Source organism: Galendromus occidentalis, unplaced genomic scaffold (genome assembly GCF_000255335.2).
Source record: "Galendromus occidentalis unplaced genomic scaffold, Mocc_1.1 scf7180000077488, whole genome shotgun sequence".
Taxonomy (NCBI): Eukaryota; Metazoa; Arthropoda; class Arachnida; order Mesostigmata; family Phytoseiidae; genus Galendromus; species Galendromus occidentalis.
In genome coordinates, this window is record NW_003805476.1 from 1,533,259 (window position 1) to 1,555,178 (window position 21,920).

General features: G+C 51.0%; 1 protein-coding gene across 1 annotated transcript; it reads left to right on the top strand.

Annotated features, from left to right (window-relative positions):
• The first annotated feature begins 509 nt into the window (after positions 1–509).
• Positions 510–21,430, top strand: LOC100908422 (midasin). The gene is made up of 41 exons (XM_029112290.1): positions 510–584; positions 1,003–1,232; positions 1,334–1,525; positions 1,611–1,852; positions 1,970–2,157; positions 2,280–2,582; positions 2,697–2,896; positions 3,032–3,240; positions 3,343–3,507; positions 3,629–3,800; positions 3,882–4,260; positions 4,379–4,554; positions 4,784–4,949; positions 5,038–5,176; positions 5,301–5,495; positions 5,642–6,011; positions 6,216–6,482; positions 6,597–6,795; positions 7,076–7,526; positions 7,627–8,072; positions 8,164–8,454; positions 8,558–8,710; positions 8,823–9,020; positions 9,122–9,688; positions 9,787–9,933; positions 10,033–10,212; positions 10,332–10,584; positions 10,759–14,798; positions 15,205–15,368; positions 15,454–15,574; positions 15,702–15,917; positions 15,996–18,240; positions 18,328–18,648; positions 18,774–19,096; positions 19,279–19,389; positions 19,480–19,662; positions 19,759–19,962; positions 20,055–20,276; positions 20,377–20,530; positions 20,696–20,859; positions 21,035–21,430. Exons 1-41 carry the CDS (start codon positions 510–512, stop codon positions 21,206–21,208), a joined length of 15,195 nt encoding a protein of 5,064 aa, XP_028968123.1. The 3' UTR covers positions 21,209–21,430.
• The last annotated feature ends 490 nt before the right edge of the window (positions 21,431–21,920 follow it).

Genomic DNA, 21,920 nt, shown 5'->3' on the forward strand with positions numbered 1-21,920 from the left:
CTTCAATCGGGACGACAGTCGTCCGCTCGTCCGCTCATGAAGAACTTTTCGTCGAAGATTCAGCTGGGAGACAGGTTTTCCCAGCTCATGCCCCGAATCTCCAAGGGAACGACCGACACTGATAATGATCGATATTTATTCCACTGTCTCGCAGCGAGCTAGAGCGAGTATGCCGCCAAAAATCTCCGGAGTCTTTCCCGCGATTAGCCCGTGAAAATACGTAAGTACGAGCTGTCACCCAGGGCGACCCTACTCTAAAGGCCTCCAAACGAGCGCTGGACGGAGGCGGCCCTGCTTGTCATCTGTTCTCTCTTCCACCATATGATGAGTCCCGCCGCCATCCCCACAACAGCACCACGTGCTTTGGTTTAGAACGGACCGGACTATTGCTTCCGCGCTGTAGCTGAGCCGTAGCAGACACATACACCTCAAGTTTCCGTATTTTTTCTCGTTTTTCTCGCTGAAAGTTCCCATTGATTCGGGTCCGAAATCGAGAAACTCTTAAGCTAATGGACCTGAGCGTCCGTTCGCAAACTCTGCGCACTGTCTGCAAAGAGTGTTGGAGAAGTGTGCGCAATATCTCGGTGAGTTTGCCGAGCGGCGATTCGAACGCATGCCGGTCTGACGAGCAAGGAACGGACACTTGGCAGGCATTCGGTTTCTGGAAACGAGCGCAGCTGGTCCTTCCGGCGGCACTCCCTCGGGATGTGATAGGTCTAAGAAATTAAAGCGACGACAAGTAACGACGAGTTGAATGACGCTTCTCACAATTTTTCGAGATGACTTGTCCGTGTCGGTTTGATAAGGGGGAGGGAGGGAGCGCGCTCACTTTGTATCTCAACTTATCATCCGAATGGTTCGATTCATGCCCCACCATGTTTCCCTCCTTATTCTCAATAAACTCATTTATGTCGAAAAAATATATCAGGAGAGAGACCCTGTGAACTTTCACGCGTGGCTGAAATTGAGAGAAATTTCACCCGAGTTCCCTCCTGATTACAGGATGAGGCTCAGCTGGCGGAGAAGTTGTCCCAGCGTATTTTAGTGGAAGGACACGCACAGCATATCGCATTAACATGCCCCGACATCCTGATAGACCTCTTGAACAGATTGAAACACCGAAACGCACACGATGCAGCTCTTGGATGTGCCTTAGCAGAAATCGACTCCGGAGAAGTCGAATACTGGGCTGAAAACTATTTCGCCACACATGGCGTGACGTTCCTCGACAGGCAAGTGGACCCGCGTCTTCAGTCATGCTTCGACCCCCTCCAGGGATGAACCATCCTAATCCCGCCCGAGCGAATAATTCATCGATTGACCCTGCTTACAGATTCCTGAAGTCTCACAAGACACCTCTCCAAGATGCGGGTCCGCTCCCCAAGAAACTCAAGACGTCTGATCGTGGAGAAGACCTCCGCATCCTTCGGTCAGCCGCAGTGCTGCTCCGTCGTAATCCAGAGTTCTATAGCAGTCTCTGGGACTATAGTTTCGCGAATGGGAAACACGAGCTCCCGCTCACGTGGTCAGTATCAGAGAATGCACTACCATTCAATAACGACCATTTTAATGTCGTGCAAAATCACTCAATCTTGTGTATTTTCCTTCAGGTACGCATCGCATTGCTTCGCCTACTTCAGTAAGATGAGCCCTGCGGACTTAGGGGAGAGGCTCCTCCATATTTTCGGCGAGGATCGAGACGCTGCCTTGAGAAGGGATTTCGGCTCGTCATTGCGGAACGAAAATAGATTACTCGTGCAGAAAGTCCTCTTATCGGAACGATGTAACACCGTAGACGTGGAAGGCGTCACGATTTGCGCGGATTCCTCTCCGACCTCATTCCGAGAAGGAGGTAGGTCCTACTCATTCCGAAACCCGTATATATTCCTCCCTCATGAATCACCTCGTAGGTACCTAATTGGGGCAATCAGTGTGCTTTGAACCGAACCCCCTCTGACGGCGTCCACAGAATCGACGGTGTACACCCCATCATTCCGAGCTTGCCTCCGTGAAGTGGCTTCGAGCGTGGTTTCTAACAAGGCCGTGCTCGTCATCGGTGCCGTCGGCGTTGGTAAATCCAAATTGATCGAGCATCTCGCCAACGTGACTCGGAACAAGCTATTCAAGGTTCAATTGGGCAACCATGTCGACAGCAAGGTTCGTAGGACGCCGGATCGTCGCTCGGATCAGTGTCTGAGAAGAACGGCATACGAACGAGACGAGCTCTCCGCTCAGAAGACGAATCTCCGCTAATCGGATCAGTCGATGCTTGATTCCAGACCCTCGTTGGATCCTACTGCTGCACGGAGGTCGCCGGACAATTCAGATGGCATCCCGGTTTGCTGACGAGAGCCCTGAGAGAAGGTCATTGGCTGCTCCTCGAGGATTTGGATTACGCAACAGCGGATGTAATCACTCTGTTGACCGTGCTCCTTCAAGAGAAAAAACTACCTGGAGCACACGGGTCGAATCTGAAGATGAAAAGTAGCTTCCGCTTGTTCTGTACGATTCGAGTACTAGGCTCTGACAGACATTCCGAGTTGGTCGGCAATTGTCAGTCTGTGGAAGGTCTCTTCAGCAAAGTGAGTGCTTATTGAAGGGTAGCGAGTCCTCAGAAATATGATTGAATTCGGACGATGATCATCGCAGACCAAGCTCATTCGGCCTTTTTGCGTCAAGAATTCTCTTATCCCCAGTTGTACATGCCTTCGCCGAATGATGCGGAGATCCAGCAGATCCTGGTGGAGCGTTGTCGGAGCCTCGAAATGTTCGTGCCCCGAATGATCGAGTTGTTCCGCAGAGTCCAAGATCGTCTGTTCAAAGAACCGCAATGTAAACGAGTGATATCACTCCGAGATCTCGTCAAGCTAATTTCGAGATACGCCAAAAGTGTCACGTGAGTTTTTACGCTGACCGTCCTACAGTACTGACTCGCAGTCATGAAACATCGCCCAACCTCAGTGATCCTCGGCACGACGATCCGCGACACGCTCTGGAGCTAGATTGGTTTCATGATTTAAAACTTTCTCAGGGGCTCTGATACGGACCGATTGAAGATGTTCGTTGACGCGATGGATTGCCTGGCTTCGTACATACCCTATCCGGACTTGCGGATGTCAATTGCGAAGACCGAGATCGGCCCAAGATTCAACCTTGTAGCGCCTGAGATCGAAGACGAACTCCTTGAAAGGAAGCCGCAGATCAGTGCGGGAGAGCGCCAATCTTCCTCGCTAACCATAGGTGAGTCCACTAACGTACGAAAACGGGAACGAAGGCCACCATGGCTCGCTCTATTAGAGTCGATCTTCGGACTCACGGATTTCAATTCCGATTCGCTTCCAGGGCGTTGTGTCGTGAATAAGCGATCACTGAGCGCTTACGATGCAGCTGTGAGGAAATCCTGTGATCAGTTCGCCCAAACTAGAGTTTCTCTGGTGATGCTCGAGAAAATCGCACGCTGTGTGCATTTCCGGGAGCCCGTGCTACTCGTCGGGGAAACCGGAACAGGTGAGTCGGAGGATTCGTTCGAACTGAGGATCGCGCTCCTTCTTTTCCGAAGGAGAATTCAATTATGAACAGTATGGTCCTCACCCGAGAGGATTGTCGTTGATATCCAAACTTTTCCCAGGAAAAACAACTGTCGTACAACATCTCGCGCAACTGGCAAACTATCAGCTGAGAGTGATAAATCTCAGTCAGCAGACAGATATGGTGGATCTTGTTGGGGGCTTCAAGCCTGTTCCCCTACGAAGATCCGTCGCAAAACTCATTGACGAATTGCACGACCTATTGAGCATTCGGTGAGAGCGATTTTCCATCTGAACCGAATTCAATCCGGGTCCCATCCGTGACCGACTTCCTCACGACTCTATTTCCTGCAGGTCCAAGCTGTTGCAAGCGAACATCTCCTATCTGGAATGTTTAAGAATAAAGCTTGCCGCTAAAAGCTACAAGAGCGTAGCTGATTCGGTAGCGAAAACCTCCAGGAACATGTACGTCGCCTCCAGAGATGGACAGATAAATGTCGAGGCCGATTGGGGAGGGAAACTGCAGAGCTTGGAATCTCGCGCTCTCGCGATGTCAGCTCAGATCGAGAGCTCCGAAAACAAGGATCCGATGACGTTCGCTTTCATCGAGGGCATCCTGGTCACTTCGATGAGGAATGGCGATTGGATCTTGCTTGACGAGATAAATTTGGCTGAGCCCGAGATGCTGGAGTGTCTGGCGTCCGTTCTAGATGGTCAACAGCTGATCGTTCAGGTTAGTTGGTATATACACCTGTCGGTTCCGCCTTCAGCACGGTATCATGCGAGGATTTCGATCTCGATATCAATGCTCCACGGAGGCGTGCCCGAGATACTGAACCGTTTCCATGCAGGAAAGAGGTGATCTAGAGCCAATAAATGTCCATCCTGGGTTCCGGATATTCGCGTGCATGAACCCTGCAACTGACGTCGGTAAACGAGATCTGCCGGCCGGTGTCAGAAACCGCTTCACAGAGCTGTACTTCGACGAGATTTCAAGTGTACCAGACCTGAACATATTGACGCACCAGTGAGTTTATATTCTTCCTAGATTCCAACTCGAAATCCCCTAGAGGAAAACACTATTATCGAAATATCGACTGTGTCTCGTATCGAGACGAGAGTGTACCCTTCTCCTTGCTAGAGAAGAACAATCGGTTTTAACAGTGTTTAATGACCTGCTCCCGAAAGTGAAGGTTTAATCAGAAACTGTTGATTCGGTCGGAGCCTCCGTAAATTGACGGCTTTCTTCAATTCAGGTATTTGAAGGGACACAGCTCAGCCATAGTCGGGAAGAGTGTGGAACTCTTCACTCTGCTGAAGAAGCTCTCCAAAGAAAATCTGTTCGACGCAACAGGTCACCGGCCTCACTTCTGCCTGCGGAGCTTCTGCCGGGCGTTGCGATTCGCAGCAGAAAAAACTCAAGTATGGATGACTTCTCGTCCTGAAATGCACGAGCATGATCATTGATCACCGTAGGGGCTAAGCTTTCATGAGTCCCATTACTCCCCAGGAAGGGAACTCGGCGCCGCGGAGTGTCTATGAAGGGTTCGGTCTCAGTTTTCTGACACAAGTGGACGCCGCGTCGCATCTCGTTGTGGAAAATGCAATTACTGCGGCTGTTTTGGGCAAAAATGCCGCATCTCTGTTGGGTGAGACCTTTTCCGATGTCCTCTGTTGAGCCGGAGCTTCGACTCTCTGACCATGATCGGGTAGAATCCGTAGTGAGTCTAGAATGAAGGAATATAACCTGTCTCCCTCTTGCTGCACCATCAGCTGAACAGATGCGGTCCCCGACGACCGGCAAGTTCGTCCATTTCCAAGGCTACTGGGTTCCTCGAGGGGACCAAGAGGTCACGACGCCGAGCGACTATATTCTGACACCTACAGTTCTGAAGAATCTGAAGGATTTGTCTCGAGCTGTCAGCGCTAGACGACATCCAATATTGCTACAGGGCGGAACGTCCCTTGGTAAGTTCTGACTCGCGAGGTGGGGAAGTCTTCCCATTCGCACGGTGGCATTCCCTGTTGGTGGGAAAGTTTAGACTTCGCTTTGTTTGGTACTGAGCTTTGCCGTCCAATTGAGACAGTCGATATCATGGGACTTGTTTTTTCAGGAAAGACCAGCATGATTTCATTCATGGCGAAGTGCACCGGCAACAAATGCGTTCGAGTCAATAATCATGAGCACACCGACATTGCCGAGTATGTGGGTCAGTATCTGACTGATACTGACGGGGCACTAGTTTTCAAGGAAGGAATCCTCGTCGAGGCAATGCGTAAAGGTTATTGGATCATCCTCGACGAGTTGAACCTCGCCTGCTCTGAAATCTTGGAGGCGCTGAATAGAGTTCTCGACGACAATCGAAAATTGTTCATTCCGGAAACGCAAACCGAGATCGAAGCCCACGAGAACTTCATCGTGTTTGCCACGCAGAACCCGCCCGGGACTTATGCTGGCCGCAAAATACTCTCCCGCGCTTTCAGGTATACTTTTCGGACATAAGCAAAAAAATCAAGGCAAGAATGAGCCATCTTCCTTTCTATTTCTGCGGAATCATGCCCGGGATTGAGTATCCCGATGTAATTCCTGAACGAGCGATTGAGTCAGGCTATCACGAGCAACAGGCCTAGATGTGGGTCCTCGAACTGGGCGAGCTCCCTGACCAATCTCTCGCTTCCGATCCACAGGAACCGATTCATTGAATTGCATTTCAACGAGCTACCCCGAGATGAGCTGAAACAAATTCTCAGCGAGAAGTGCGAGCTGTCTCCCACTCATTCAGCTAAAATGGTGGAAGTCATGGTCGAGTTGCAACTTGTGCGCAAGGGGTCAGGAGTGTTTTCAGGGAAAGAAGGTTTCATCACTCTGAGAGATCTATTCAAATGGGCTGAGAGACACCGTCGGATAAATAATGAAGGTTTCCGAGATTGGGATCAGTTGCTCGCCGAAGAAGGGTAAGACGAGTTCCGCAAGCCTCCTTGTTGAGTTTCACCGGCGTGAGAAGCTCATGAGTGATCATGGCAATGACTCCTTCTTATGTTTGAGCTTCAATCGACTTCGTCTTCCAGCTACATGCTCTTAGCCGGCCGTGTTCGGAAAGCGGAAGACGAGGAGCACATCATTCGAGCTTTGAAGAAAGCATTCAAGCGCGACGTCAAACCTGAGTCCATCTGGAATTCGTCGGAAACCACCAAGAAAATTCGCAACATGCTGGAGCATTGGTCGCACCACTTTTCGGACGCACAAAAAGGGGATTTACGCCATTTGGTAATCATTTGAATATGTTTGATGGCCCTCGAACTCAGGGAGACAGTAGCCGAACCATCTTCCGGTGGGAGCGATGGGGGGGGGGGGCGGAGGGCACGCATAGAAAAATGCGACGGACTCGTCCCTTGTTTAGGGTGGAATGCGGGCCCGGAGTGGGCCCTCCGTGTCTTCGATCCCCTTCCCAAAGCGCTTCGACGCCCTGAAGCGATTTCTTCGCGCTCTCAATGGCGAAGATCCGGATCGATCGAAGTTCCTAATGTTGGGGAGTGTGTCGTTCAAGGTGCTGACTCAACAAATGCGTAGGCTGGCGATCCTTGTCGGTCAAGCTCTACAATTTGATGAACCGGTGTTAATCGTCGGTGAGACTGGATCTGGGAAGACGACGATCGTACAACTCTTCGCGAAGATCCTCCACAAACAGCTTCACACTGTCAGCTGTCACCAGCACAGCGAGGCCTCTGATTTTCTCGGCGGACTACGACCCTGTCGGGACTCTCGCCAGGATGGAAGGCAGGTTTTGAGGCTGCATGGAAACGTGATTCTCTCTACGTCGCTCGACTTACCGAATTCTTCCAACAGATTATTTGAGTGGACCGATGGACCTCTGGTGAAAGCGATGCATTCCGGAGACTTCTTCCTCGCCGACGAAATCTCTCTCTCCGACGACTCGGTTCTCGAACGACTGAACTCGCTGCTGGAGGCCGAGAAAACGATTTTCCTCGCTGAAAAAGGTTTGTTGCGTTTCCCCGTTCCTAGCAGGGGAGATCCAAGCGCCGATGCTCAATGATCGGTCAGTGAGGCGGAGAGAGCTCATGATTGGAATGATTCCAGGCGAGGGCGAATCCTTCACCGCTACTGAAGGTTTCTGGTTCGCGGCGACCATGAACCCTGGTGGGGACTTCGGCAAGAAAGAGCTCTCCCCAGCGCTCAGGAATCGATTCACTGAAATTTGGTGTCCATTCGATCCCGACGATCCAGATGTTATCGATGTGGTGAAGAATAATCTCGTGAAGATTGAAGGACACGAAAGTGTTGCGAGGAATATTTGTTCCTTCGCTCGACTCATTCACGGAGGAGAATTCGGAGTGAAGAGCGTAGTTTCCCTCCGAGACATCATGGCTTGGGTCAAATTCGTGAATACATATTCTAGTCTACTCGGTATCAGAACCGCCTTCGTTCACGGAGGCGTTATGATATTTTTGGATCCAATCGGAGCTGGGGTGAGCTCGTCCGAGCGGCGAGACGAGATTCGGGATATTCGTCGGAAAGGCTATGAGGTTCGTTGGAATTCGATTTTTGATGGATTGCCCGCAATAGTTCGAGAAAACCATGACGCTAGGAGCAAGCGAGAACCTTCTTCGATTTCAGTGTTTGACGGAAATGGTTCTGAGTTTCGACGTCATCGTTCCTGGCGATCGTTGCATCGGAGTCTACTTCGATCCGGAAAGCATCTGCGTCGTCCCCTACAGACTAACGAGGAGGGTCCCCGTCGAGGCAGGAAGACCTCAGACGTTCCACTTCTCGGTTCAAACCACTCGTGATAACTTGATGCGCCTCGTTCGAGGTCTGGGTCTCGGGCGTCCTTTGCTCCTGGAGGGCTCTCCCGGCGTCGGGAAAACGAGTCTCGTGATGGCTCTCGCAGAAGAATGCGGGGTCGAGGTGAGGATCGAATGAGTGTCTGATCATATCTCCGGGATTTATTCGTCGAATATTCGGGATCCCGAATCCTAGATTCGCTTCTGATTGATTGAGACTTCACCAGATCACCAGGATCAATCTCTCCGAACAAACTGATATCAGTGACCTCTTCGGCGCGGATCTCCCCATCGAAGGGGGTTCGGGGGGTCACTTCGAATGGAGGGACGGTCCTTTCCTGCGAGCTCTGAAAATGGGTCATTGGATTCTTCTGGATGAGGTGAGTCCTTCTGGAGTTCCTCGACGAGAGATCAAACCGAGCAGGAGGCTCCCATCGCTCCCCGCTCATCGAAACTGAAGATAACTCGGGCGTCTGCCCATCTCCCCTGCAGCTGAACCTGGCGTCTCAATCCGTTCTCGAGGGTTTAAACGCGTGTTTGGATCACCGGGGGGAAGTCTTCATCCCAGAGCTGAATCAATCATTCAAAGTCGCACAAGGGTGCACGGAAATTTTCGCATGCCAGAATCCCCAGAGACAGGGTGGCGGCAGGAAGGGCCTGCCGAAGTCTTTTCTGAATAGGTTCACCCAGGTAGAGGAATTCAAGGATGGCTCAACAAAAATTTTCTGTGTCCGTCATATCGAGGTACCATGCGCCCGAGCAATTGATTGGATTCTTCCACCTTTTCCCAGGTCCACGTTGAGCCTCTGAGTGATCGTGATCTCTACAGGATTCTTGAGGCTTCATTCCCCAATATCGATGGAGATCTAATCGAGAAAATGGTGAAATTAAACTCAATCATCACCCGGGAGGTCGAGCAGGGACTGTGGGGACACAGTGGATCGCCATGGGAATTCAATCTCAGAGATCTTTGCCGTTGGGCCGAACTGGTGGTGACGAATCAGCCGTGTGGCGCACTCCGGCAATTCGGGAATTTCGGCGCTGAAAAAATTTGCCTCCCGGAACTTGATGCGAAGCGCTTCTCCAACCTCGCACATTTTGTGTACGGAGACCGCATGCGCAGTCGGCACGATAAAGATCGAGTTTCGGAACTCGTCGATGAGGCGTTCGGCGTGGAAAGCGATCGAAGATGTCCCAGATTGAGCATCACGAGCGATTATGTTCAAATCGGCGAAGTTTTCCTTGATCGCGTTCGGAGTGACAAAAGCTTCGAGTACCCCTCAGCCGAAACGGGGAAGCTCCGGCTGCTACACGCGCAACGACGAACAATGCAAAGCGTCGTTTCATGTCTCAACCAGGTAAGTAGAATTGCGTTTTCAATCGATGTTGCATTTCGATCTCTCCTTCTCGAGACTTACGCTCTCACCCCCCAATTAATCCTGAGTATCTATATCAGGGTATGATGTGCATCGTCGTAGGAGAGAGTGGGAGCGGGAAGACATCCATCATACGCCAGATCGCAGCGCTCGCGGGCCAGAAACTTGTCTCACTCCCAATCACGGCCGAAATGGATACTATCGAACTCCTAGGCGGTTTCGAACAGGTAATCTGAATCATTGCTCCGGCCACAGAGAATATCCGTGAGCTGTTATTCACGAGGAGCCGAGCGCGGATCGACACGTTCATCCTTTATTTCCCACAGATGGATCTGGAACGAGACTTGGCCGCAGTAGTCGATGAGTGCTGCGAAAAAGCGAGGTCTGCCATCCGCAGTCGAAAAAATTCCTCGCAAATCCGAGAAATATCAAAGAGTTGGCACATCCTTCAGAACGACGAGCTTTTGCCTCGCGATGTCGCTGCCCCAAATAAATTTCTGTCTAAGGTGAGCCTTGCTTCTCGAGAATTCGATCGTCCGGTCAGCCGACTGTGAGTCGGAGTCTATGCTGAGTTCCGGTGACTACTACTCAGTGCTTCGACTACTACTCAGTCCTTCTCTCTCAGATCGCTTTCATTAGGCAAAATCTCCAAGCGTGGGGTTGCTCGCAGATCAGCCGGCAACTAGACGAGCTAGCCGCAAAATACTCCTCGCTTTCCGCAAGAGGGAATTTTTCGTGGTGTGACTCCACGCTGGTCAAGGCCATCCAAAGAGGACAATGGGTTCTGGCTGAGAACGTGAACTTCTGCGCTCCTGCCGTGCTCGATCGACTCAACAGTTTGCTGGAAAAGAACGGCTCTTTGAGTATCACGGAACAAGGTTCGTATTTGCTCAAAAGAGGGAAACCATTTGCCTGATCCAATCGGAGCGAATATACTTACTTAGAAGCACAATCCCCTCATGAGATTCATAACTCATCATTCGAATGGTCATCGACGCACCTTCGCACCAATCCACTATGATCTACAAAAAAAATCTCGCTTCCCTCAACAGGTGTCCAGAATGGGGTTCTTCGAACGCTGCGGCCTCATGCGGATTTCCGTCTCATCATGACGATGAACCCCAAACACGGGGAGATATCCAGGGCCATGCGAAACCGGGGTCATGAAATTTATGTGCTTCCCCTAGACGAGACGATCGACGCGCACGATTTTGAAGCACTCGTAGAGGCCAAAGGTTGTCTCGACAAACGCGTTGTGGAGAGCCTACGGCTCATCTACTCACAACTGAAGTCGTTCCGTTCGAAGAGTTTGATCGGCTCGATTCTCGATGCGGTGGAATACATGGAAGACGAAGCCGGTCGCGGGGCACAGGCCGTCGAGGCGTTGCGGAATTATCTGCTGCCCACCCTCGAGAGTTCAGTGAACGGCGAAGTCGACGTAGAGCTCATTGTACGGGACGCTCTTCAACAGCTAGAAATTCACTATTCCTCAATTGGACGTTTGAGTGGATCCCAAGAGACGGCTTCCGTCGCGAATTTCGTGTACTGGTCCGAACAGGCCGAGCATTTCGAGGACGCTGCCATCATGAGACTGGTCGATCGATCGCAGACAGATGATAGAGAACTTCAGCTCGTCAAGCTGGCAACGGCGGTCCAGTTGTTTTGTGAAAATATCCGTAGGGTGGATATACCGTCGAAATTCGACGCGATTGAGCCCGAACCTCTGCGACTAGCGATACGTTCATCGATAGAGTACTTTTTGAAGGATCGTCTGCACAATCTTGGGAAATATACTCCAATCGATCCTCGTTTGAACTATGACTTGAGTCAGCGTGTAGTGAACGAGCTCACGGATCCGATGGCAAACACGTTCGCGCTCAAATTGCTGCACGTTGTCTCTGCTAACACTTATCTCCAGCCTGAGAATCTTCACGGAGTTCCCGACGCTAAACAAGATTACGAAACGTATCTCAGTATTTCGGAGAAGAACCCGAGCCTTCATCCTCACATCATGGTCCGGCAATTGCCGAAATTACTCGAAGTTGTCGATAAGTTCTTCGAAGAGCTCACCGGGAGTCATATCAGCGACGAACAGCTTTTCGCGGCCAAGAGATCATTATATGCGATCTGGCGGTACCGAGAGAGCGTCCATCTTCCGATCAGGAACGTCGACTTAGACATCCGACGCATCGCAATCGCTTTTATGTGGACGATCAAGCGAATGCGGCAAGCTGCGGGACCCAGTACCGCCAAGTTGCTCACGGAGCTCACCGATCAGCTGGAAAGATGCGTGCCCGCGTTGTTCAGCAGGGCGAGGAAAATTCGCAAGCGTGCGGTTCAGGCAGTCGGAACCGCGAGGGTTTTCAAAAGTAAGGAAGCCGCCGAGCTTTTCCGACGAGCTGTCTCCCTTCGTTCGCGAGCCGACAAAGCCGTCGCACAGATGTCCTCACAGTTGAGCGACGAAGGTCTAGCGGTGGTCACTTGCGCCGTGTCTGAATTGGAAAAAATCACGGCGCCCATCGCGCCCTCCGTTGATTGCATAACGCACGATCTCCTAGAGGTGGGGAGCATAACGACCAGTCAACTGAGTGCCCTGGTCGAATTCGAGGGGCTTCTCGAGGAGTTCCTCAAGGACCTCCAGAGGTACGATGAGAACTACGTACATCGCGTGCCCTACAACCACGAACAAGAGCTCCAGAAGCATCTGCGGCCTTTGAGAGATGTTCTGAAACTGAGGACTGACATGGCCGAGATCGAACACCTCGGACCCGAGTTCATGTCCCAGTTCATCGATTTGGCTCAAGCGAGCTGGAATTGTCTCAGCGGTCTTCAATCGAGTCTCGAGTGGCGTCCTCCGCACATTCTCCTGACGCTCGACTCCGCCAAGGATTACTTCAACGTCCAGGAGCTCGAGCGCTTGGATCATTCCAGTGCTCTGGTTTTCAACTCTGCGGCAATTGTCAACTGTTTAGGATCTCTCGTGGATTCCGAGACGAACGCCGCCAATTTACACCTCGACTACTCGCAAACGAAGCTCTCCGAGCTGGAAGAAATCCGTCGTCTGCTCTGGAACCAGGCTTCTGTCGACTCGAAACTCAACGCTAAGCTGCTGCGGACTCTTGCAGAAGTCTTCCAACGCGTTCGACCAGTTGTCACGGAAAATAGAAACTCCCTGACTAAGCAGCTCCAAGCTGCATTTTCAGAGGCCGAGGCAGCATCCGTCGCAATCGATTCTGGCGATGAATCACTCGAGCTTGAAGAACTGCGATACCAAATCCGGGTCTCCCATTTCCTCCTTCTGCTCTTCACGCCTTACGATACGATGGATCCCTTCGAGAAGGTTCTTCTGAAGAAGAATTATCTATCGTCCGAGAGACGACATCTCACCGAAGAACTGGAGATGAGAGTTTGGCTACAGAGAAGGCGAACGGGGTCGGAAGTTCTGGACGAACACCCCATGCATTCTCCGAATGCTCGGACCTGCGACGAAATCGCGGACAAAGTTCGAGACCTGAGCGGAAGATCCGCCTATCGGCCCGAAGTTAGTCAATACGGCGAGATGGCGAAGGCGGCGCAGAATTACGTCGAGAACGTAGCCAGCCCAGCTAAGGTCCTGCACTTCTGGGAGGCTATTCTCAAGGATGAGGACATCGGAGGTCAGCTCGATACGTGGCTCACGAATCAGAAACAATTCATTTCTCGAATTCGCCGGTCTTTCCCTCTGTATAGGGATATAACGACGGCGTTCCTTTTCGGTGCAGTTCAACTCGTGGTCGCTTTCGAATCGCTCTATCATTTCAAACAGTGTGAGAAAATTCACGGGAACCTCGGAGATCTGATCCGTTTCCCTCGCTTTGCGTCGTGCCTGGCAGAGGCTCCTACCGCTTCGCTCAATCAATTGGTTTCTGTGAGGCCGAGCAAAAGAGGAACACCGGAAGAAGATTTGAAACTTCAATGGAATCTCAAGATGCGAGAATGCAGAGCTGAACTACTGGAGATACTTGATGCGATTCGAACGTCTTCGACGAATCAAGAGAAACTTCTGAAGAGAGCAGACCGTATCCTCGGCTGGTTCAGCAGTCAATACGTCGAATACGTCGAGCAGGAAGCCGAGCGAGCACTGACGAAGGATTCGCTCTACGAAATCCGAACGATCAACTTCGAAGGAGAAGAACGCGACGAGGTGCTCGACGCGGCAGCCGTCGCCGCCATGTTCCCGAGTTTCGAAGAAGTCTACGAGGACATCGCCGACGATCGGGATTTCCTGAACAAAGACAAGCGGGTGGAGAAACCCACGATCGTTGAAGACACCGATTTCAGGAAATTTACGGATGACGATCTCACCTTCGTGCATCGAGTGTTCCTGGATATCGTAGCTTCGGCGAAGATGAGCCTCCCCGCGGGTCCTTCGGACGTCGTATCCGCATTGATGGAGAGATTCCGCTTGTTCCAGGAATTGCTTCCCGACTTCAGAACGAACCTCAGCATGCGAGTGGACGATCTCTGCTACCCGTCGCATCTTCTCGCAGCAACGTACACCGGATGGACCATCAGGGGAGACGAGGAGAAATTGGCAGCTTTCGCGAAATCGAGGCTACGCCACAGCAGCGCTCTCAGAGACTTCTACAACGATTCGAATATTTCTGAGCTGGTCAAATGTCAGCCGGTGGTTCATCAGATCGTGAACCACTGCAAGGAGCTCTTGGGTGACTTCGAGAATCACCACGGTCTAGTTCAGACGCTTCGGGTGAGCTATCGTGTCCTCAGTCTGCCGGTGACGTCATCGCTGATGAAGGTCCTCACTGGGCTGATGAAATTACTCGCCGAACTGGAAGAGTGGAACAAGAACGCTCATCGGGGCATCAAGATGGCGGCTGAAACGGAAAGCTTGGCGCAGCTGATAACGTCTTGGAGGAAGCTCGAGCTGCAGAGCTGGTCTGGCCTACTCGAAGCAGCAGTCGAAAAACGAAAGATCGGAGCTACGAAGTTCTGGTTCCGGCTCCAGCACGCGCTGTCGGAGGAGAGCAGAACAATCAAATCCGCATCGGTCTTCGACGGTGACCACGAAACGATCAGGACCTCGGTCAGAGAGGTGAGTGTCGATGCGTCATGTAGAAAACCTCACTCGGCGACGAATCAAACCGATATTCATGAATTATAATTGATATTCATGAATTACAATTGATATTCATGAATTATAATTGATATTCATGAATTATGATTGATATTCATGAATTATAATTGATATTCATGAATTATGATTGATATTCATGAATTATAATTGATATTCATGAATCATAATTGATATTCATGACTTATAATAATTACTTATAATTGATATTCATGAATTGTAATTGACATTCATGACTTATAATTGATATTCATGAATTATAATTGATATTCATGAGTTATAATTGATATTCATGAATTATAATTGATATTCATGAACTGTGAATATTATCCATATTTTTAATTGTCATTGTTGTCCCTATCCACAGCTTATATCGGCGCTGGTGAGCCTGATGGAAGTGACAACCACGGTCGGCGACTACGAGCACAAACTTCAAATGTTGTTCGACTTGGCGACATATGTGAAGCTACGGAACTCTCCTGATGACGAGCGAATCCACAATCTCATTCTGAATGCCTACGCTTTCTACCGGTAAGCCGAGAACTTCGCTGGGGAAAGCCAGCTGAAAATCGATATCGTTGACCGTCGCTTATGACGTTCCGTATGCTTTTTAAAGGCAATTCCTTCCCGCGATCTCGGCCAAAATCGAGTCAACGAAGGCAGAGATAGATAAGGAGATCAAGGACTTCATCAAAATCGTCCGTTACAAAGACACGAGTTTCCTCGCTGTGCAACAGGTTCGTATGCCCCTAGGAGATAAGCTTATCATCTCTCCGAAGTCGAGGGTTTCCGGTGTTTTGGGGCAGGGCTTGCCTGCCCCGCAGGGGATGGAACAAGATTTCTCACGGCAACCTCGTCTTCCAGTCAGCTGACAAGAGTCACAAGAAACTCCACGGTTGTTTGAAAAACTTTGAGAAAGTGCTGGCTGAGCCCTCCGCCAGCTATCTCGAGCAGGAGCTCGAGGATGATCCCCCAGCACGTCCTGTCGTCAAGAAACGAGGGAAGAAGCGCAAGGTTCCGATCGCTACCGAATTCGAGTTCGATATCAAGAATTATCACATCAAGACTGTTCCCCTCAGGGTGAGTTCCCAGCCGAAATTCTCAGAAATTTCTCTTGCGAGCAAGATCTTGTATTGACACCAACTTTTCTCGATACAGGTCGAGGTACAAGACCCCGATCCCATATCCGACATTCCGAGGGTGCACAGACTGTCGCGGAATTATCTTCAACAAGTGTCGCGGCGTCTCCACGTGCAATCCATCTCAAACCTCCTCGACGAGCTCGCCGGGGATATCGCTGACGGAGTCAGCAAGTTTGCGAAAGAAACGGAGAAACAAATCCGTCATGACGACAAGAACGCGAAGCGCAAGGCGAAGAATCTCTTGCAACGTAAAAAGAAAATGCTCTCGGAACTGTTCCGCGAACTGCTCAAGTGCGGTGTTTCTTACCGTAAGGGTGTGGTGTTCTATCAGAAGTCGAACTTCTCAGAATTACTGTCAACGAAGCTCTTGCGGAGTTCAGAAGTGCCCACCGCGGTCGCTCATCTTGTCGATGACATTGAGCGGTATTTCGTGCGAAGTGCTCAAAAGTACAGGGAGCTCCAGAAAGCGATGCAATCACCAAGCAAGGAGCTCGAACTCTACATGATCGAGCGGCTGCAAGGATTCGGAGCTCACCTTTTGGAAACGATTTCGATCGACCTGGATGAGATCCACGATGTCTGTCAAGCTTCTCGCAAATTACGTAAGAAATTGACGAGCCTCAAACACGTCGTCTCGTCGGGGACAATCCCGGAACAAGATAAGAATTGGCGGAAAAAGAACGAGCTGCGTTCGGTCTTGTTCAAATTGTCTTCGTGTCTCAATCAATACACTGTTCTTTTGGAAACCTCACCTACGATCGATGTTGGCCGTGACCAGACGCCGACTCGGGGGAGCGGAGGAGGAGAGGCTCTCACCGCTTTCTCGAAACTGCTTCAAACCGTTAATATGAATCTGCGAGCTTTGGACGCATTGGAGCAAGCACCCCTTTCCGGGAGCGATCTCAAAACTATTGAGGAAACAGCGGATCAGCTCAAAATTATTCGAGGGGATATCGAGCAGGCCATCGGCTTGTTGGAAAGGGATCGACAGAGGAATCACATTACGGAACCCTTCTACGAGCTCCAGGAAGAAATCGATCGTCATGTGATCCGAATCGATGCGATGAATGGGGATTCGGGTTGTCCGTCGAGCGTGGACTCCGAAGTGAGTAAGCTCGGAAAGTCGCTAAAAAGATGCTTGAAGAAGACCCTCCATTCTGTTCAGAGTCTCCACAAGACTTTCGAGAATGAAGCCGAACTCGAAGACGAAGATCTCATAAACGACTCGATAAAAGTCCTCGAGAGCGAGCGGCGCAAGGTGTTCTCGAGTCTCGACATCGAGGGAGTTCTCAGATCCTACGAGCAAGTTGAGAAGCGGTTGAAATCTCTCAAGAACGAAATTCCGTCCGGGAATCTGCTGGCGTTCGTAGCATTCATGAAGAACTTCTCGAGTCATCTCGAGTATTTCGTTGCCTGCACCCTGAAATCACAACGAGCGAAACTGAAGCTGCTCTTCATGGTTCTGTCGGTCAGCGTCACTCTGACCCGGAAGGGCTTCTGCATTCCGGAGGAATTCCGCGATGAACTCACCAAGGAAAGTGGCTCCCAGCTCCAAGAAATCGAGGATGGCGGTTTGGGAGACGGCGAGGGCCAGAAAGACAGGTCGGACAAGGTTGACTGCGAAGATCAGCTCGAAGATACTCACCACGCGGGAAAAGAAAAGGAAGAGGAGAAGAAGGACGACGACCAGAGAGATATCGAGGACGAGAAGGACGCTATCGAGATGACCGAAGACTTCGATGCTGAGGCTCAGGGACCGGATGAGAAGGAACAGGATGAAGAGGAGCAGGAGGATCAAGATCGCGAAGACGATGATAAGGAGGACGATCTCGACGAACAGATGGGAGATGTCGACGACGTCGATCCTTTCGATCTCGATAAAGAAATGTGGGACAAAGATCAAGACGAATCCCAAGACATGGACTCCGACGATGACGCACAGGGGGGTGAGGAAATTGAGGAGGAGAGCCAGGTTGTCGCGAAAGACGATCGTGCCAAAGAAACTGAGAAAAAGGAAAAGCAGAGCGATACTGACGATAAAGAGAAACCCGATGAAGACGACGATAAGGAAGGCAAGATCAACGATATGGACGATGAATATGAAGGCGAGAAAGAGGATCCGTACAAGAGCAACAAGGATAAAGGCTTGGACGAAGAAGATGAAGTCGAGGATTTCGAGTTACCAGATCAGGAAATGGAAGACGACGAAAACGCTGAGGGCTCCGGCGACGACGATGCTGGAGCTATCGAGGATGAAAATGGTGAGCTTGGAAGCGGAATGGAACTCCTGACGGAGATTGCACTACTCGAACCGATCGGCGAAGAAAAAATATTTCTCTGATTTGCAGAAGGCGGGAGTGATGCAGAAGGGGACACCGAAGTTCCTGCCGACGAGGCGATGCCCGAGGACCTCCAGGAAGAGGCCATGGAGGAGGAGAACGCCCCCGACGCAGACGCACAAGCGAAAGACGATGAAGAGGAAATGGTTCAGGATCAAGAGGCCGACCAGCCAGACGAGGCGGCGAGCCATCCGGAGCTGGCGAAACCGAAAGATGATGACAACCAGCCTCAAGTGGAACAAGCGGACGGTGCGAAAAGCTCCGCTGAATCGGCGCTCGACGAGAATCCGAATTTGACGGAAGCCGCTCAAACGAACGATGACATCGACGGTAAGTTTTGAAAAGTTCATGAGCATAGAATCCTGCAAGCCGTGGAGTCTGCGCATTTCGTTCCCCCAGGAGATCCTCCTGACGATAAGCTCTCCCTCTACATAGCACGGTCTATCCTCTCCCAGGTTCCGGCGAAGGTCAGAGCCAAGCCCCGGACTCTGGAAGCACGGGACGGAAGAACAAGGCTCAGGATCAGTCGGTAAACGACGAGGGAAACTCTCGAGAGAACGAGAAGAAGAAATCTTCCAAGGATCGGAAGACTGTCCCGCAGAAACCTAGAGATTCAAAGACGGTCGAGGGCGACATCTCGGATGCGTCTGAGAGGAAGCAGAGCGGAAAGGAAAAGAGCGACAAGTTCGAGCATCAGACGGAGTCTGAAGCCGATGCCGAGAACGAGGAAGTTGCTGCTGATATGGCTACTGACGATCAAGCCGAAAAAACGCAGAATGTGAGTCATGGGAAGGGAAGCTGCCCAGCCACCCATCCTCCCATTCTCGGTCAGAGTACGATCTTCCGAGAATTCGAAGCCGATCAAAACGAGGAGACGAGGTCGAAATGAACCGGGGTCCCGACTCTGGACATTCCCTTGGCCTCAGGCTCGGTCTCAATGATGTTCTCTATGTATTCTAGATGGCAGCAGATGGTGAAAATCCTGAAGATGTGGATTCGGATATGGAGGATGTTGCGCCCCATGAAGACGAAAGCATGGATGTTGACGACGACGAGACAGAGCGGAAAGAAGTGAGGCAGAGAAAATTTCTTGAATACCCATTCGACATATCGGCTGTGGCACCGATTACGAGCTGGTTTTGAGCCGATATCTCTTCCCAGGCTATGCCGAATCGTCAGCGACAGCAGAGTCGGAAAGAGGACGCAAAATCTTCGAAGGGAGAACACGGGGAGAATACGGAGGTCGTTCCTAAGGAGGGCGAGAGGATCGCTACTCATACGGTGCTCGTGGAAGATCAGTCCGAGCACAACACCGTCCACACCCTCGAGCGGTTCATCGAAGCGGTAAATATTGTATGAGCCGTTCTCACCAGATTGATTCCGAGAGAAGGTGCCGAAACACTGAGTGCGAATTCCGATGTATTCATTTTATTCCCCCAGAACGACCTGGACGACTTCAAAGCCTCGACATGGAATGATTTGAGCGGAGTGCCTTCGGAAGTGGTGACTTGGGCTCAGGCCGAATGTAGGGTGAAGCGACTCGTACAAGAGCTGTGCGAGGAATTGAGGCTCGTTCTCGAACCTACGAAGGTGGCGAAGCTCAGAGGAGACTTCAGAACAGGCAAACGGCTCAACATGCGAAAGGTATTGACGAGAAGGTGTTTGATCAGGAACGGTTGTCGAAAGAGAAGTGAAATCGGTTCCTCGAACGGCAAAAATCTGTAACCTCGTTTCAGGTTGTGGATTACGTCGCCAGCGGGTTCCGGAAGGACAAGATATGGCTGAGGCGAACCCAGCCCAACAAACGGGAGTATCAGATCCTTCTCGCAATGGACGATTCGCTCTCGATGTCAGACTCCTTCGCTAAAGACAGAGCCTTCGATACTATGGTTCTGCTGACGAAGTCACTAAGTCTCCTCGAAGTCGGTGACATCGGAGTCGCGTCCTTTGGAGAGGATGTGAGTTCAGCATGGTGTTCACTCGGAGTTCGAGAATCATCAATGGGGCGCCAACCTTGTGAGGAAGATAAGTGAGCTATTCACGTGTCGAATTTTCCAGGTGTCGTTGGTTCATCCTCTAGGAGAGTCGATCTCAGCTGACACTGGGGTAAAGCTCGCTCGACATTTCACATTCGCACAGAAGGCGACACGGGTCGCGAAGCTGGTTTCGCTGGCCACGGATATGTTCGAAAGATGTCGATCCTCCATGTCAGGTATGTACCCCCGGGCTATTCCCGCAGAGAGCTCCGCGAGCCACCACGCCATATTCATGCATTCTGAGAATTTGCTTCTGGTTTTCGGTGGGAAAGGGGGAGGGGGGCAGTTTGCCTTGTTCTCGTTCCTCGTTCACCACAGTCACGATTGTCGTCTCCCGACAGGGTCTACCATGCAGAAAGACTTCGCGCAATTATTGATCATTGTTTCCGACGGGCGGAACATTTTCGCTGAGGGAAAAAACGCGGTTCATGCAACCATCCAGAGAGCTCGGGAGAACCGAATCTTCATAGTGTACATCATCATCGACAACCCGGAGCAGAATAAGGTGGGTTTCGGCTCGGCCATAATTCAAGAATCGCATGTCATTGACAGGCGCCGAGGGACTGGAGCTCGATGCGAAAAATTTCGCAGCGTCCGAATCGTGCGTTTCTCGAACCGAAATTCGCATTCTTCTTGTCAACGAAAGCTCCGCTGCTCTCATAGCTGGTCTCTCGTTCCAGGCGTCGATACTGAATATTCAGTCGGTGAACTTCAACAATGGTAAAGCGATCAGAACAAGATATTTGGAATCCTTCCCGTTCCCATTCTACATCATCCTCCAAAATGTTGACAGACTACCCAATGTTCTTGGACAAGCCCTCCGCCAGTGGTTCGAATTAGTGATGGGCAAATAGTCGACAACCCAAAGAGGGTGCCGGTGTCAATCGATTCTCTCGATTCATTCACCAAGTCTCGATTGTCGTTACGTTTTTTTTTCAAGATCTTAGAATAAGGTCTCTGTAGCCGGGGGCGTCTGAGGATTTCCGCAGTTATCTGACTCCTACTAGTATATTCGTCGAGACCCGAGATGATGTTCATGTTATTCATCGAGCGATGACATCGGATTCGATACCTGTATAAACACTGCGTTCGTACGAGAAATGCCTTTTCGTATTCCTCTTTCCCGTGACCCCGCGAATTTCGGAAGAACTCAGTGTGATGAAAACTTCTCGGATCCTGCCTCGGGGAGGATCCCAATTTCCCACAACTCAGATTGAACAGGGGTCCCCCGCTTCATCGGAACCATGACGATGAGGTAGTAAATCATCCATGAGCGCTTGCGTGCGATGTGCATGGTCACCTGGTGAACTACGCGGGTCACTAACTCGAGTCAGTGATGAATGACGGAGTTGGAGAGTAGGTCCAGCCTCCACCGGCCTGATTTGGGACCCAAGTTGGCTTCATCCTGCTTCAACATGCTACTGTTTCCGTCAACGCCTCTGTACTAATGGAGGCTTTTGTTTGTGAGTGGAATCTTCTCCGACGCTTCTCCCGTCCCAACTACGGCACGGAGCCCCACTAGCCTGTGTCGGGGAGCTGCTGCCCTAAGCAATCTGGGTCAGCGAG

Excerpts from the sequence above, each read along its gene's own strand:
- LOC100908422 (XM_029112290.1), top strand. The coding sequence starts at position 510 with ATGGACCTGAGCGTCCGTTCGCAAACTCTGCGCACTGTCTGCAAAGAG. Across the intron at positions 585-1,002 it reads GAAGTGTGCGCAATATCTCG|GATGAGGCTCAGCTGGCGGA; the intron begins GTGAGTTTGCCG and ends TCCTGATTACAG. Across the intron at positions 3,508-3,628 it reads CGTCGGGGAAACCGGAACAG|GAAAAACAACTGTCGTACAA; the intron begins GTGAGTCGGAGG and ends AACTTTTCCCAG.